At 36.2% G+C, this 18,373-nt stretch overlaps 1 protein-coding gene across 2 annotated transcripts in view; it reads left to right on the forward strand.

Annotated features, from left to right (window-relative positions):
* The window catches only part of LRPPRC (leucine rich pentatricopeptide repeat containing), a 94,288-nt gene that overhangs the window by 72,824 nt on the left and 3,091 nt on the right, over nt 1-18,373 (forward strand). For both annotated transcript variants that reach the window (XM_019647950.1, XM_019647951.1), the window contains exons 31-37: nt 3,882-3,970; nt 7,973-8,177; nt 9,923-10,062; nt 10,198-10,313; nt 12,750-12,824; nt 15,298-15,382; nt 17,332-17,474. In XM_019647950.1, coding sequence (XP_019503495.1) covers nt 3,882-3,970; nt 7,973-8,177; nt 9,923-10,062; nt 10,198-10,313; nt 12,750-12,824; nt 15,298-15,382; nt 17,332-17,474 — 853 coding nt within the window. The remainder of the gene's footprint in view (nt 1-3,881; nt 3,971-7,972; nt 8,178-9,922; nt 10,063-10,197; nt 10,314-12,749; nt 12,825-15,297; nt 15,383-17,331; nt 17,475-18,373) is intronic.

Below are 18,373 nucleotides of genomic sequence, written 5' to 3' on the forward strand. Positions count from 1 at the left end.
TTATAGAGTAGCAACGAAAATAATTTTATGGTTGGGGGTCACCACAACATTAGGAACTGTATTAAGGGGTCGCGGCATTAGGAAGGTTGAGAACCGCTGCCCTAAAGCATTCACACAGTATACATACCTTCCATTGAAGACCACTGATGTACCGTATTTTGCCGTGTGTAATGCGCACCCACGTTTTTGGTCCAAACTTTTAGGGAAATGGTATTAGTACTACCCATTTATAATTCGCATCCTTAGTTTTCCTTCACAAATTTGGGCAAAAAAGTGCATTATACACGGCAAATGTGGTTTTTCAAACTGCAAATTTCAAAATTTCAAAATGACCTATTAGTGGGTCATGGGATCTATTTAGTGGGACAACCAACATTTTTTAAATGAAGTAGAATAGAAGATATCAGCACTTTTTTATGTGGTAAAGATGCTACTTTGTAAAAGTTTTATTTCAGTTACATGTGTGTATCTGCACTGGTGTGGACTGAAGAGCATCATTTCTTACTGTGTTTTGAATCTTGATCAAACAAGGGTACAAGCTGCTGTCTTGGTTTATAAGCACAGCCCTTCTATTTCCTCTTATGCCCACAACCTGTAAAAAGTATGTCTATCTTCTTTCCTTCCCTCCCTGTCCAGATGGTCATGAAGCCTTTGTATACTTGAGGGCACTGTTACCTTAGCTGCGTTATCCTTCCAGGGGTACTGCCTTCCCCATGTAGCTGTGTGGGCCCGAGAGAATCCTAGATAGAAAGCTTCAGAAAGCCCAAAGCACCTAATCTAGGGATTGCGCACACATCTTTTCCTTGAACCAATAAAATGTTGTATCTGACTATGAAGGATTGTATCTTGGGTTAGGTCCACATTGAGTCCTTTTGAAAATAACTGGACTAGGAATTCAGAAGTGTAAGTTGTAGCCTTAGTTCTCCAACTAATTAATAGGTTACTGGAGGAATGTCATGTAACTTCCCTGGATTCATTTCCTGGTTCATTGCCCACATGAGACCATGTTATCTCTTCCCCTTCCAGATCTGTATCCATGATCACAGTAGAAAAGAATGGTTGTTTTGTTTTATAGGCATCTTTATTATTATATGATGTAACCAGATGAGCCCCTGTAACGAGAGGCAGTACCCGTTATTATTTTTCTGGTGCTATTACTCTCAGTCCATAAATAGCAGCTTGTTGTTATAATTACCTACACGATGCCACTTGTTCAGTCTTAAGAGCAGTAGTCTTTCCTATGAACTAAAAAGTGCAATCTTTGTTTTTCTATATACCTTTGTTGTCTTAATGTGTTGCACATTCACTTGACCTCTAATGAAATTTCTTCAGTTTTGTAACAAGGTCAATTAACCTCCCCAACAAGCAATGGAACCTCAAAAATAATAGCAACAACTGCCTTTTAAAAATTTTAAGAAACCACCTTGCTTTCACTTTCATTTAGAATTATATCCCTTCATGTTTCAAAATAGAAATTTGGATACAGTAAATTCTTCCAAGGGAGGGGAGCTGCTTATTCAAAGAGCAGTAAGGGATATAAATTATTATTTTCAATCTCTGATAACACTAAACTCTATTCTTAGGAAATTTGAGAATTACGCAGCAATAGCTCTGCTTTCTCTTTCGAGAATAGCACTGTGTTTTCTCCTGTCCCTATCAGCTTCTTAGTTCATTCTATCTAAATAGTGCTAAATTAATCAATCAATGATAGTTTAAACTGGACTGGCCAGTTTTTGTTACCCAAAGTAAGATAAATTACAACCACCAGCTAATATCCTATGTACATGTTACGTAACTACAACCAATAGACAAGTTACTGCTCTGAAATCTCTAATGTGAAACTCCCATGTAATACTATTTTCTTTGGTTAAGACAGGCTAATTTTTGCAGTTGATTATAAGTTAAAAGGTTGATGCCCTTTATCCTCTGTAGTTTTTTCCTTTATTTTGGCACTTCTAAAAATGAAAGAAAATGTCTAGAATCCTGTGTTGTTCAGTCCAGTAGCCACTATAGTATATGTGGTATATGTGCTTGTTTAAATTTAAATTGATGAAAATTAAATATAATTAAGATTTCCATTCCTCTGTCACATATAGCCACATGTGGCTAGTGACTGCCCTATGGGACAACATGGATAAAGAATATTCCCATCATCACAGGAAGTTTGACTTGACATTTCTGGACTAGATTTGTTTCCAAAAGGAAAGATCAGAATTATGGGTCAGAACTAAACTTCTTTTATCATATCATATGAATGAGTCCAACACAAAGATCTCTACCAGTAACTTCTTGTAGTTTTTCTACCTTTGCCAGTTCGGCATATGCTTTGGATGCAATTGATTGGTTTCTACATATGTAAAATATATATGTTCAGTATATAATAGAGCTGGACAGAGTTTTTTTCCCCTTCTATTTATCTCACTTTCATATTTGTATTGAATAGGAAGCTTGTTGAGATAGGAAAGAAAATGTTCTCCGAAAGGTTTGTAATTCATACTTGATGTCAGTTAAAAGAGAAGTTTTGTTACCTCATGGTTTTAATAAATTTTAGGTAATATTTTCAAGTAAATATGGTATAATACATGTAATAATGCAATAATGTCGGCATAAGAAGTGACCTTAGTTTTAATAGTGTCTACTGCTTATTTAATCATGCTAAAGATTGAGAAAATAAATCCTTCCTTTTATGCAGTTTATACTCTCATGGACGAGTTGTTGACTTAAAAGCTTTGACAGATGGGACAAAGGAAAAAAGTCAAACTGAGCAATGGGTACTTTGCTGGGATTAAGGATGGGGGCACCTTAAGCAAATCCTGCAAAGTGGGTGGGGGCGGGGGGTATTGCAGGGGCGAGCCTCAGAGGCTGCAAGTGACTGAGAGGATGGGTACATCACCGTGTCTTTGGAGGATTTTCTTGGGATTGAGGAAAATAATTTAGTAGTGACCCTGCTGTTCTCGAAATCTGCCCAGCTTAGATGTTCATGTCGGCAGGCTGAGGTTGTTGGTAGCAAGATCGTCACCGAGCTTGATGAGGCAAATGGCAGCAATTGCTTTTGCTCCTTTTGACCTGTGGAGATTGCCTAATCGGAAGATGAACCCTGGGGGCATTAAGGATGCTGAAATTTCATCACAGGAGATGTGCAAACAGTGTAGCAAACAGAAATCATCTCTGGCTAGGGTTTGCTTGTTTTTTTTAAAATCATGTAGGGTTTAGTCATAAGTAAGCAATTTTTTGCTCATGAGTTTTAAAAAGTTGGGGGTGGGATGTTTTAAATTTAAGGCCGGGCAAGACTGTTGTATGAAATTTTTTAATATTAATGTAACAATGATTTTAGTGCTACAGTATGTTCACCTTTAAAAACTATGTATCCGGATGACAGAAACTTGAAAATTAATCAACCAAATGATACGGTGTTCGTTAGTAATATGCTTTAGTTTATATTTAAAATATGCAGTGCTGAAAATAAATGTTCACTTTTGTTGCCGAAAGAATAGTTTTACATTTTATAATTATGGTGAATGCAGAAAAAAGAAGGAAAAGTATCCAGCTTAGGATACCGCAGAACAATGCAGGGCATGCAGTTATTTTAGTCATCTAATATGTCAGCATTCAAGAATCCGAACCGATTGTTTAAAAAAAATCTTGTACTTTGTTTCTTTTGTTGCTCATTTCCAACTTTGTCATCTGTCAGAATGCAAAAAAAAATTATCCTTCTATAACCATTGACAGGATAACACAAAAGCTGTCTCCAGGTCGATATTTTGCAGCAATATTTTTAACATACGAACAGTAGTTTTTATAATTTCACCTTGGTGCTCAACCATTTATTATCGTATCAGAAGCATGTCAGTAATTCCTTTCTAAATGTCTGCTTCTTTTAGCGCGGAGACCCACATCAAGGGCTTCACACTGAACGACGCTGCCAACAGCCTCCTCATCATAACGCAAGTTAGGCGGGATTATTTGAAAGGTATGTCACAATGCTTGACCTTTACGTCACATTAATGCCTCTGCACATTTTTCTTGTAACGCCCTTCGAATACTTGGATAAAGGAGTCCATTTAGCAAATTACCTGCTTATCAAGAGCCTTTTGTGGTAGCTGAGAGACGTAAATTACTGTACACGCATTTATAATACAGCTTGAATATGAATGTACTTGTCATTTGACCACTTAGTCCAGTTTCCATTCCATTTAACACAAGATGGGTTTTCTTAAGATGAATCACAGCTCTTCAGACATGCAAAATTTGTGTTCCAGGACGAGAGAAAGTACAGGCTTTCAAGTACGTTAAAATTCACAGCACAAGTCATTTTGCTTTGGAAATTAACATACTTTAGAGCATCTGAAACAATTCCCAGCAGTTGTTTCTTGCGTATTGTGTTGGTTGTGTATGAGATAGCAAATGAGTTAAATTGAGTGTTAAATAGGTGAGATTGTGCGCCAAATGATTATAATATTGATTTTTTAAACTTAATCTAATACTTTTTTAATGGTCCATAATACCAACAGCAATAAAATACGGTGTTTGTTTGGAGTTTGGAATTTGGAGTTTTAAAATTAATATGAAGAGGATAATACAAGGAAGATGTGAAGATAACTTTGGGGAGGATTGGGATGGGGGCCGTTTGTTTGGTGGAGGCTGTTTATAGGTTTGTAGAGGGATGGGTTTGGATCTGGAGGTCTTAGGATTAAGCTCCCAAGGGGGAAAATGATGAATCTAAATTTAGGTAAGCATCTTTTCATGTTTCGTTTGTGAATTTGAATTTTAGTCAGCACAGTAACACCACAGTTTTGCCAATACAACACAAACAGCTTAGGAAATATTTAAGGAAGGTTGAAAAAGCTCTTTAACTGTTAAATATGTCGCCTTGTGTCTTCCTCAGTCGATAATAATGGTATTATTCCTCACTCGCATGTTTATAAAATAATTTCATATCCCTCAGAGAAAGTTGCTAATTGTGCAGCTTTAATGTTGCTTGTATTACCTGAATCTGGTCTTTAGATATCTTCCTAATTGATTAGAACGGAGCATGTAGGTGATGACTTCTCCCTCAGCGTTCCACAGGCAGGGCCGGCCCATGTAGACAGTCTTTTTGGACAGCTTAAGTCATAACTGAGTGATATAGGGCTTGTTATTAAAACTTTAAAAGCTTTCATTTTATTTTCCGTAAAAAAAGGGCTTTCTCTCAAATTGATATTTTATGTAGAAGTTATAAGCAGTTTTAAAACACTGAAAAATTAAACTTGCTCACATATAGGGAAGCTCATTCGTAAATAGCTTATGTCTCTGTAGACATGGAGATAAGAATAAAACACTTTTTAATTTCAAGGTGTTAATTTTTGAGCTGAATCTAAACTGAATTTCTTTAAATTGACTACTTCCCTTTACTTAAGTTAGGTGCCCTGTGAAAACTGCAAGGAGCTTTATTGAATAAATTTCACATCTGTTTTTCTCAGATGTTCAGTTCAGCCGGAGGCTAGCTGAGAACAGGAGCCTTGAGCCCACCTCACGTGCCTCTCCACAGACTAACCTAGAGTAAAATGATCTTCAGCGAGGGTGGGAACGCTGTTGGCACGACCTGCATCTCCTTATTTTGCTCCGTGGCTGACTAGAGCTCCCAATTTTTAAAATCCTCTTCTCTTTTTCAGGTTTCTTTTTCTCAATCCCATCTAAAGCAGGAAGACAAATACAGCCATTTCAATCTTAATCTAATTTTATACGCTAACAGTCTTCTGGAATATTAATAGCTGATACATGGCACCTTGCAATATAATCAATATTACTAGTAAATTAGGTGACAGTGTGAAAAGACCTGGGGGTGGGATGTTGGATGGGTACTATTTTTGGTGTCCCTTAAGTCATAAACTGTATAGAAGGCAGGTCCTATGTGGGAATATGATTTAGGTTCTAAGGTCCCATGCACACACAGATGCAGGCTCTGGGGTGGTTAGATTCTTGGGTTAGGATCTAGCAGTATGACCTTGGGCAAATTATTTAAATTTAAACTCTGTGCTTCCCGTTTCTCACCTGTGAAATTGGTACTTAACCTCGGAAGGGTAGTTGCGAACGTAGCTGCTTACTACTGTGCTGGCATCTAGTAAATGCTCAAATATAGTAAAAGCTCATTAAATGCTAGTTACTATCATCATCATCATCATTATCTTATTTTTTGTTATTCTTTCGATGCACTGGTGGGACGACCCTCCCTAGCCAACAGTATCCTTGATTAAAAGAATATTCATGGGTATTTTACCTGATTTGAAAGAATTAAACATAAAAATGTTTATGTTATTTCTGATACCTCAACATATCTTTAGAAAATGGAACATATTGGAGGTAAAAAGGGTTTTGTGTTTTCTTGAACATTTATTATTCATAGGATAAACATTTGCCTGTATTTTACCCCACCCACCCACCCCAAAAAAATCAATGGAATCTTAAAAATGGTATTTGTTTTATTAGTTAGTAATAAATATCCTTTCTGGCACTTGGCAACCACGTCTCTACTTGTTGATTACTTCCTACCAGAATACAAAGTATATTGTTCTGTACACAATGTGTACTTACTTAGCATTGATCATTGCAACACTTCGTGTAAACCCTGCACTTACCGGTAGCCTGATACTTTCTCTTACTGTGAATTTCCCTGAATCCTGTCTCATTCCAGCAGTTGGTAATAGTCATGCAAGAACCAGGAACAAATAGACAAATAATAGTCCCATCCATCAAAGAGATGCATTTCCAAATAAAGTTTTACTTTGTAAAAAAAAAAAAAAAAGTCTGAAGTTGATAATCTGTGTATGACCACCAGTGAAGATTTTATCAAGCTTATTTTCTATAGATTATATTATTAAAATAATATTAATAGCATTTTTGTTTCCTATATGTACTTATGGATTTATAAAATATTCTTGAATATGCCTTTCCTCTTTGCTCCACTTGAGAGTCACAGGTTTTGATTGTAGATTTGAAATAATTATGAACTGTTTATTCAGTGATAAACACCAAATTCATTATGTCTTTTACTATATCACTTTTAGTAGACTGTTTAGTTATTACTCTTTTCCCATTCTTGTGTGAAAGATAGGCTGTTCTTATTCCAAAAGCTACTTTGAGAGCCTTAGTTTTGTCTAGGTTACATTGCTTTAGTTGCTGTAAAGTCATGAAGTTTTCTTCTGTAGCGGTAGTGGTGATTGTTATGCTAAGCATTAGCGTAACATTTCCCCCCAATCCACCATTGTATTTAATATAATATAATGATTTCATATATGTGTGCATAAGTTAGTAAATCAGAAGGCTATTCCATATTTATCAATAATCAGATAATTATGATACTTTAAAGAAAAAACTGTGGCTATATCCATGGAAATCTGATAAGTTTTATTTTCTTTGGAAAATGAGTACAAGAAAATATCTACAAGGCATTATTTAATTGTGTAAAATAAATTTGTTTTTGTGACAGTCGAGTGTTCCATTTTGACTGCTCCTGTGTGATCGATCCTGTTTGGACTAGAAAAGACATTGTTTTCAAGAAAGACTCTTGGGAATCTTAGAAGATTTTAATAATCATGTAATCTTTTGAGTGTAATAAAATCTGGGAAAGTATGAATGTGGGTAGAAATTACATATTTTTGGCAACTCTTTAATTTTTAAAATTCTTATTTGTATTTTTCTGAACTTGTCAACTTCCTTGAAATTAGTCACTAAATGTCATCTTTGAATGGTACACACATTCTGTCAGTAACATTTGTGAGGTTAAGAAGAAATTTCTCTGGTCTCTGATATCTTATAGTCAAATTTTTTCTTTCATTTTCTTATAAAGTATTAACATTTCCTGTAAGCTAGAATAAATTACATAGCACTTGGTGTATAGCCATTTGGTGCTCATATTTAAAAACTGGTTTTCAAAATGCGTTTAAGTCAGTGCAGTTTTATGAGAAAAACTCTGTTGCCTGCTCTTCTATTGTAGAGGCTCTAAAAACGCTAAAAACGGCCTTGGATCTGAAGCAGACACCGTCTAGGATAGCAGTGACCCGTGTGATTCAGGCATGCGCCTTGAAGGGTGATTTAGAAAGCATACAGGCGATTCAGAAGATGGTAAATGGACTCGAAGATTCAATTGGACTTTCAAACATGGTTTTCATCAATAACATTGCTTTGGCACAAATAAAGAAGTGAGTATTTTCAAGCTTTCGTTTCCTCCATTGGATACTAGACGGAGCATTATCTCAAATACCACCTTAAAAAAATTTTTTTAAGCTATTAGAAACCATATCAACTACAGAGGAAATATGCTGATTATTCACTATTAGGGAATAATTTATTATATGTTACAAAATGTGTTTTAGCTTTAAAGTAAATCTTAAAATAAAGAACATCTGTCAAATTTTTCAAATTCATAAATTTTGCTCTGTGGTTGGTAACTTCTCTTACATATATACCAGGCCCTTTTAATACTTTGTTACAGAAGCGAATGAGTTCATTGGTTGTCAGCAACACTTGAGGGTAACACTCTATAGAACACTGTGAAACAGGGCCCAGCAAGCTTGTTACAAATATGTTTTTCGTTTTCTTCACCCTCTTACCCATCCACCTCTGTGAACACACACTCACAAAAGGGAGGTATTTAGAGGCGAGTGCTTTCCCACCATCTCTCGATTCCTTGTTGAGAATCATCACTGTATAAGTAAATAAGAACTTGATTTTTATCAATCACACAAGCAAAGTACTTTGTTCAAGTTAAAGATTCATGGGGATAATTAGCAACCCTCTTCATGCCTTTAGAAAAAAACGTACTTTAGTAGTTACGTTTATAAACATTTCATGGGTTGTGATATTGAAATGTCATGTTTGTTTTTCAGGGGTTTTTTGTTTGTTCCTATTTCTTTGGGCAGAGAAGTTGTGTTTTGTTTGTTTTCCCTTTTAAAACTATATCCCCAAGTAGAACTTTAAACTTTCCCTTTAATAAGAAAATGTTATTATTTTAAGTAGGAAGATCCAAAGAAATTATCCAAGTAAGAGCTGGTTGAATTTTAAAATGTTAACATATAAACACAGTTTTATATGACGTGGAGAATGTTTTTATTCACTAGTAAATAGTTTTCTAACTAAAACTCATAAGAAAAATTTATTGTAATGGGGTGTTCATTTTGAGTTAGAGAATTCTAATGTTTTAGGTAATAATTCTAACATAAAAGTATTTGGATTTGGAATGCCATAACTGTAAAGTAACAACTAAAGAAAAGTCAAAAAGATAATTTTTATTGTAGCTTGTTAAATAAGGCCAAGTAATTGATTTTTAAATGTCTAGTGTGAGGATACTTTTTTCCTAAGAATTTTATTATAAATTGAATATTTTTCAAATGTTCGGTAATACCTGACACAAACAAATCGTTGTGACTGGGTTGAGAGACATGAAATTACACCTTTTAAAGACATCATCATCATCTTTAAGAATCCCGAGATGGTGTATATTGTCTTTACTTTATGCAGTAGTGACCAGTTTTAGATTATAAAGCCAAAGGATAGCACTTAAACAAGTTTTCATTTTACATCCAAAGAGCTTGGACATCAAATTAAATATTTAAGATAACATTGTATCTTAACATTGTATTCTCAAGTTATCATTAATGCTTCTACATATAGTTGTTTCATCTTGTCTCTAGAGCAGTGTTTTCAAGTAAGAACTGCTTCAGTTATTGTAGCATAAACCACCGAGTGATTGCTTTTACTCCATAAAATTTGATTGGGTTCAACTTCCATAGTATTTTGTATTGGGTTAATTGCAAATGTATTTCCTTTTTTTCCTAAAGCATTTGTATGTATGAATCCCAAAGTAAGTTCTCATGCCAAAACTGCCTGTGATGTTATTATAAAAGAGCAAATGTTTCTTTATAATTTATTTGACTTTTTTTTACAGCAATAACATAGATGTTGCAATAGAAAACATTGAAAATATGCTTACTTCGGGGAATCAAACCATGGAACCCCAGTACTTTGGCTTGGCGTACTTATTCCGAAAAGTAATAGAGGAGCAGTTGGAACCAGCAGTTGAAAAGAGTAAGTTAGCTGTTCTTCCTAAAAAAAAAGAAAGAAGCACATTTTTTCTCTAGTGGGACTGGACCACATTTCTTTGGCAGATGAGTTATACCACTGTTGAAACAAAAGATTTTTCTTACCTGTCATTTTTTTCAGTAAGCATCATGGCAGAGAGATTGGCCAATCAGTTTGCAGTTTACAAACCCGTCACTGACCTTTTCCTTCAGTTTGTGGACTCAGGCAAGGTGGACGATGCCAGAGCTCTTCTACAGGTAATGAATGACCCACCACACGTGGAGCAGTGAGGCTGGGGCTGATGGCTTGTGAGAAGTTGAGAAATTGCTAGTCACAGATGTGGGGTAGAATACCAGAAATGAAGTGTGGTGCTGCAAGCAGATTTAAATGCATTGTGAATCAAGGTTGCATGACAAGGACTGGATTGGAAGTTGTAGGTTGCTGGTGTTAAAGGTGCCAAATCAGACTAGAAATATCCTTAGATTTAGGGGGTGAGGGAGGTGAGGGAAGACTTGTTTTGCTAAAATGATTTAAAGACAAATGTTTTTGTGCAGATAAGTAATGCAGAACAATTCCTTTGATTTTCTACTTTAATTTCTCTAATGCTCTAAATACTGTGTATCACCATGGCAACACAGTTTGCAAACAAAAAGTAGGAAATGTTTCCTTTTCAAGTACTGCTTCTCACTTGAATACTCAAACATTCTCAGTGTCTTATTCAAGATGTATTAAGAGTCGAATTTGCTTTCTATTCACTTGTGTGTCACAGACACATTAAATGACAAATGCAGGTCTCTGTGGCCTGTTACTCTCAGTTAAAGTAGCAATCTTCAGGGAAGGAGACAACGGCATTCATGCCATTTTAGCAGCACTAAATGAAAGCTGCTCCAAGTGCAATCGAAAGAGGGGTGGGTGAGCCGAGCTGCCACTGGCAGTGTACACAAACAGGCACCGCTGGGGGCCCCTTCCCAGCAGGTGGCAGTCAAACAGTCGCCAGGATCCTGCCAACGCCTGTGTTTGTGTAGACTCCCTGTGTCAAATTGAGGCCTGGGACCAATTTCTGATAGTAAATAGTATGATACTCACTTAACATTTTTACGAGTGCGAGATAGGGATGGTAAAACGACCTGTATGCTCGTGCTCCAGTTTTGATCCTTCAAGTTCATCTAGTTTGACAGCAGAACCCAAGCCATTTTTAAAAGGAGCGCCTGAGAAATAGCTCTATAAATAGTTCTGTACAAAGTGTTAAATTGACTCTGCCTCTAAGGCTTTCTTACTTTTGTTTCTGGACAGAGAGAAAGTCCAGTTAATTGGGAGTTTTCTTGTTTTGTTTCCCTTTTTTTTACAGAAAAGTCAATGTATGGTAGGGAATTCAGGAATATTTTCATTGTTTTATCTTGCTGTCTTTATAGTGTTACAAGTTCTGTCTTGAAAGCAGTAAACTTCAATGCTTTATCTTTGCATGTACAGTGTACCTACTAGGGGTATGTGTGCATCTAATTACACACGGGGCAGGCATCATTCAACTTAGACACATCCTTGGATTGTTGTTTAGAAAGTGGAGCTTGGTATTTCATCTCCCAGCTTGTTCTGAGCCGGAACCTTTCCAAGCTCTTTTTAGCACAACTGACAGCAGCCTGGGGTGGGAGACGACAGGGATGCTGCCCGCTGCCTTCAGAGCTGCATTTGCCCGCAGCGGCCTATCTGGGGGCTCTTGGTGACAGCCGAGCATCGATACAACAGCTGCAGTCTTTCGTTTTCATCCCTTCAATAGACTGAGGTTTCGGATGATAAGCCCTTTACCCATCCTCTACCTGCTTGTCAAACAGGAAAAGATTATTCTTGCTGTGGTGAAGAATACTTTATTCACAGATGTCAAAAACATCAGTTTATAATGTAAATGTTCTGTGTGTCCCCAAAAGTTCTTTTTATACTATTCGCTTTAGTATTGACAGTGTTTTAAAGCTTTGAAAGAGGAATGTGCTTTTAGAAACTTAAGATAATGACATCTATGAAGAATGTAAACTAAAATATTGTCTTGCCATTTTTTATTTTACTATAGCTTCTAAGATTGGATAGACACTTGATTTATCTGGTCTGTCATATAAACTTTTTTTTTGAGTTTAACTTTTGTCTCTTTCTCAAGCACTGACTGTCTGTTGCAATGAAAGCCTTTTATAAAATAGAGAGATTGAAATCAGTCCTTTTGTATGCATAAGTGTAGGTAATTATACTTTAAAGAGAACTTGCTTTGTACATTTTAATTTTTATAAAGAAACGAGCAGTTATCTCCCTGACACCTTATTAAATGTATAATTAACCTTATGATCCCTAGCTCACTTGTGAATGCTTGGCAGTATAATTGGAGAGGAATAGTGTTTCTTTTTTTCCTCTTTCTTTGCAGTCGTAAACCTTATTCTGTGGTTGTTGAAGCATTAGTTTAATTTTTCCCTTGTCTTTTTAAACAAACTTTATACTTGCAATGCCAAGGACAACATTCACAAAAGCCTGGCATAGCTAGCACTTGTTATCTTTTTTCTTGTCTTAAAAAAAAAGTTGATGGACTCTGAGGCCTTTTTATTGGTAATGATACATTACTGTATTATTGTGAACTTTCTTAATTGGAAACATTCACCTTGGTCTGCTTGTTTATCAAAAACCTTGACTTAACTGAATAATGTTTCAATTTTTAGAGATGTGGTGCAATTGCTGAACAAACCCCAATTTTCTTGGTGTTCTGTATCAGGAGTTCTCGGAGACCGGGAAAGGTACTGTACTTTAGTTTCTGGCAATCAGTGATGCTATAAGCCAACTTCAAAGGTCTGAGTATCATGTAAGAGCTTGTTGGTTCAGGACCTTATCTGAAAGTACCATAGAGATCGAAGACTTTGCTCGTCTGTACTTGTTTACATTTTTAAATGTTGATACAAACAGTTCTGGCTCCTTAGTTGCACTGGAAATGCAAATAAATTCATGCAGTGAATTCTCCATGTGAGTAGCTGTGCCTTAAGAGCCCCAAGAAAGGGCCCAAAGAAATGGAAGCTAAAAATCCTGTTGCTTTGGTCACTTGGGACGTTTCATAGTGCAGAAGCTCTGCTCCCATCAGGTGGCTATTTTTGACCATTTGTCAGATATAAACCGTCAGGTAGATTAGCCATTTGGATTGAAAACTGGCATGTGCCAGAAATTAACGTTCTCAATTTGTACAGTTACCTTCTGCACACTAAAAGATGCATGTGGGTGGTGTGTAAAACGAACAGGTACTATTTTTTATGTTAAAAAAAAAGAACAAAAGCATATTTTCAAGAAAAAAAAAATTTAGATCTGATTTTACTGTTGAGCAACAGGAACCCCGTTCTTAGTTTATTTGGGCACATTATGAGGTTTCAAATTGAGTGCCAATTGTAATGTTTGTTTCACTATGAAATACTTAGATTGTTTCTAGCCTGGGAGATCTGTGTTTTCTTTAATTTCTGCATACGTCCCATAGACATAACACATACTGATAAAAAATATATACCTAATTGCAAATTTTATCTTTGGCTCATGTATTTATTTACAACAAACAACTTTTTGAAAATGTTTAGTTGCTCCCTTTTTTTTTTTACCTATCAAAGACACTATTTTTTTAAATTTGTGATTAAAAGTATAAAGAATCTGAAAAACGTGTGTCACTTCACATGTGGGGCTATGCCAAGTACCTCCTTGCTTTGCTTGGATGATGGGACAGGAAATGTACAGTCATATACCTGTTTAGAACATTCTTCCCAGGAGACTTTAAATTACAGGAAGTCTTTGAAAGATGCAGGTCCAGGTGTAGACTGAATAAACATGCCAAAAAGTGAGTTAGGATTTTAAAAAATTCCAATTACAGTCTCTACCTGTTTGACAGTAGAATAATTAAGCCACATTTAGCTTCTCTGGGTGAGATGGGAACAGAGCATAAAGCTACATAAAATCCACCTTTATGGTTTATCCAGCAATATTGAGTGTTTGGAAATATTCCGTGATTATTCATAAGGGTGTGGCAGTTCTGTATTCACTACAGGAACTAAAACCTGAAAGCAATTAAGTAAGAATTCCAGTGAGGTCTGCAAAAGCTTTATTTATGTACGAGGCGTGATCACAAAATACGGTGAATGTTTCCATTTTAGAAAAAAATTATTACAGTAAAAGACACATTGCCATTAATCCCCCTCAAAATACTCCCCCTCACGTCAAACACACTTATCCCATCGTTCTTGCCACTTCCTGAGCAGTTCTGAAAGTCCTCTTTCGTGAGTGTCTTTACTTCATCCTCCATCATGACAGTGCTCCATCTCACACATCGCTTCTGGTATGGCTATTTATGTCAAATCAAAACATTACGGTGTGTCCCCATCCACCTTGTTCATCGGATCTGCTACCATGCTACTTCTGGCTCTTCCCCAAAGTCAAAATGACCACAAAAGAAAAATGTTTTGAATCGATTCAGGACATCGAGGCAACCACGACAGCGCAACTGAAGACACAAAAGAGGACTTCCAGAACTGCTTCAGAAAGTGGCAAGAATGATGGGATAAGTTTGTTCAAAATGAGGAGGAGTGGAGTATTTTGAGGGAGCTTAATGGCAATGTGTCTTTTTCTGTAGTAAATTTTTTAAAATTTAAACATTCACTGTATTTTGTTTTTATCACATCTCGTACCAAGAAAGGAAAACTTCAAAACTTTGATTGAATTTTTTACATTTCACCCAAAATTTTTGGTACCTTAAGATACAATTGTTGTTATCTCTTCTTTTTTTGGGGGGGTCTCATAAATTCTTGCTATGGTTACCAACTGACAAGAGAAGCAATCTTTATAATATTTTAGAAACGTATTCATGGAAATGGGAATTTTAAAAATGCTTGTTTTGGCTGTAAATTATTAAATCAACATCAAATACTAAGATACAGGCATACCTCCTTTTATTGTGCTTCAAAGATATTGCATTTATTTTACAAATTGAAGTCAAGACCCTCTAGCAAAAACATTATGACTCGCTTTATTGTGATACTTGCTTTCCTGCAGTGGTCTGGGACTGAACCCACAATATCTGTGAGGTATGCGTGTATATACAGAAGGAAAATAGTACGTTAAATTGAGTAGGTAGTTTTTTTTATCATTATTGTCACGATTTTCTTATATAATGCCTATATCTCAGTGTTCTATTTCACTGTTCTTTTGAATTGTTGGTAACATTACCTGTATTTAATTTTCTAGTCGCCGGCATTGAAATCTTTGTTAGAATTGATTCCTGAATTAACTGAAAAGGAAGAAGCATACAGTTCCATCATGAAAAGTTATGGTAATAAGTTTAATCTGATTATTTATTTAAGTAACTTAAATATTTATAATATAGTCTACTATAGTTGACTTCAGCTCAGAGTTAGTCTTCAGCTCAAAGACAGTAATCCTAAATATCAAGTACTTATATGATATAAATTATTTAGCTTTAGAATGTGTTTTAAAACTATAAGAAAAATATGAAATTATTCATGTAACTTTAACATAAAGAAGTATCACTGAGTATTTTCAGAGAGGCCCAGGTGTGTTCAGTACAATCCTAGGCTCCTGGGAAGACTTGTAAGTCCTCTTGAGTTTACATATTGGGAACCAATCCAGTCTCCTCAAGGCACTGCCACCTGAAACATCACATGAATGGGTACACACTTGAGATGATCACTTGGCTTGCCTTCTTGCTCCTTCATACTTAGTAGACCTTTGAAACAGCAGTGGCATTTGAAATAACTAAAAAGTGGGTTCCAAGGTTTTACCTTAAGTCACAGTGGAAATTCCCATCCTATAAGTACATAGTTTGTTCTCTGATTGCCAGCCCATGGCATGTGAAAGGGAACCAGTCTAAAGTCTTCTCAGTAACCAAGGTAAATGTTATCACACCTAAGTTTTGATCATCCATCTGTCTGTCACCCAATGACTTGCTCACTTGAGGCAAGGTGTAAATGAAGAATTGCTTTTTTTATTTTTATTGTTGGCAGGATAGCAGACTGCAGTCAGAATTAGTAAATTGGTTCCCTGTTTTTCCACCCTTGCGAGGGAAACATGATATATTTCAAAACAGCTATTATAAGCTTTCTCAAAGTTCTGTTTGGGGAATTGGCAGATATTAAATAGTAACTAAATAACATGAAATATGGTCAAACAGCATAAAACTACTAAATTGTGTAATCCCACTTGGGAAGTGGGAAGGAGAGGAAAAGGGAGATCAGGAAGGGAAGATGGAGGTGTTTTCTGAGCTGCTTCCTGGAAGGGGGTAGAGTTTGAGCTGAGCCCTTGACAGTGGCAGGAAAGGATTTGGTCCCCTAGGGAGTGGAACTAAGGATTTACACATAGGACATTGACTTCACCCAACATGCAGAGATCTGTTCAACTCCAGTGACAGCTAGTGAGGCCTGCACACTTGCTCCCTTTTGGGAGACCCCTGGATCAATGCCTAAACTTCCCACATCCTGGAGGTTCCCCCTGGTGCTGCCAGAGCTGGATTGGTTGTAGAGCATCAGCGGAGGGTAGCGGGTTATAAGGGGCTTAGATGTTAACAATTACTGACAGTGATTGTTAGCAGAGCCCCCTATAATTTTAACAGTAAACTTAAAATTTCCACAAATCAGCCACAAGTGGAGAGCCAGCTAACCCTAGCTCCAAGGCTACTCCATCATCCATTTAACTGAAATGTTAGTGTAACTTGTTAATAGTTTATAGATGCATATAGATTTTTTTATGTATATTGATCATAATATGGATTTTTTTTTGGTCATTGTAGCTAACTGTATTCATACTGGCTTATTTTATAACAGAAGAATGTGTTGAAAGCCTTTTTGCTGTTGTTTATCTGATACTAATATAGATACAGATTTCCGCATAATTTACATGCCCCTCACCACAACAGTTCCTGAATTAGCTTGATTTCGAAGTGTGGTTTTAAGCAGAAGAGGACTGAATGGTGTGTGCTTACTCTGTGGTTGAGGACTTCAGTTTGTGGTCACTTGAACTATCACGGATCTTTTAAAATAGTCATACTTATAATTTCCTTCTCTTTCATAATGAATAATGCTGAATGAGAGGCGTGGGGAAGGAGTGAGGGAGCTTGTAGATTCTGAATGTGGCTGTTTGCTTAAAGATAGCTAAGTATCCCTTTGCTTTGGGACAAAGGGATCTGGGAGTCCCTGAATGACTAAGTGTTTGGGGAAAAGAGGAAGATAAGTTGTCTTTATCTATGATTAATATCTTTTTCTTCAGTTTTGGACAATGATGTCTCCTCTGCCAAAGCACTGTATGAAAATTTGACTGCAAAGAATATAAAATTGGATGACCTGTTTCTGAAACGTTACGCAGTTTTGCTAAAGAATGCTGGGGAGTCCGTCCCTTTCGTTGAGCCCCCTGTGAGTATTTCTTAATTAAGGGGAAAAAATTGCCTCTACAGATTTATGTATGCTTCATAATAATGTCTAAAAAATAAGTTGAATACTTAATTACATGAGGATTTGATCTCTGTGAAGAACCCTCAGGGGAGGGTTTCAGGAACTGAACCGCCTTTGTGCCTGGGGCTCTTTTGGCTCTGGGAGAACATTAGCCCTCTGGGGCTGAGGTTTAACATATTAGGTCAGTCTCAGACCTTCAACTAGATATGAATTTATCACATGTCCTTGGGGTCGTTTTTTTCTCATCATTTCAACTTGAAATAGGATTTAATAGCCTATATTTCAATAGCCAAGCATATTATGGAATGGTTAATTGCTTATTCATTTTAAATAAGTTTGTTTTTATTTCTTCATTTAGGAAATGTTTTTATTGAGGTATTGACATACATTTTATTAGTTTCAGGTGTATAATGTAATGATTTGATATTTCTACATATTGCAAAGTGATACCACAATAAGTCCAGTTAACATCCATCACCATACACAAAATCTTTTTCTTGTGATTAGAACTTTCAAGAACCACTATCCTGGCTACTTTCAAATATGCAGTACAGTATTATTAATTAACAAGCTCCATGTTGTATGTTATAGCCCCATGACTTACTGATTTTATAACTGGAAATTTGTACCCTTTGATCCTCTTCTCGCATTTCACACCCCCTCCACCTCGGGCAACCACCAGTCTGTTCTCTGTGTCTGTGAGCTCGTTTTGTGTTTTGTTTTTTGGATTCCACATACAAGTGAGATTATATGGTATTTACCTTTTTCTGTTTAATCTGTTAGCAAAATGCCCTCACGGTCCACCCATGTTGTCACAAATGGCAAGATTTCATTCTTTTTTTGTGACTCTGTGTGTGTGT

The sequence above is a fragment of the Hipposideros armiger genome, unplaced genomic scaffold, assembly GCF_001890085.2.
Source record: "Hipposideros armiger isolate ML-2016 unplaced genomic scaffold, ASM189008v1 scaffold_118, whole genome shotgun sequence".
Classification (NCBI taxonomy): domain Eukaryota; kingdom Metazoa; phylum Chordata; class Mammalia; order Chiroptera; family Hipposideridae; genus Hipposideros; species Hipposideros armiger.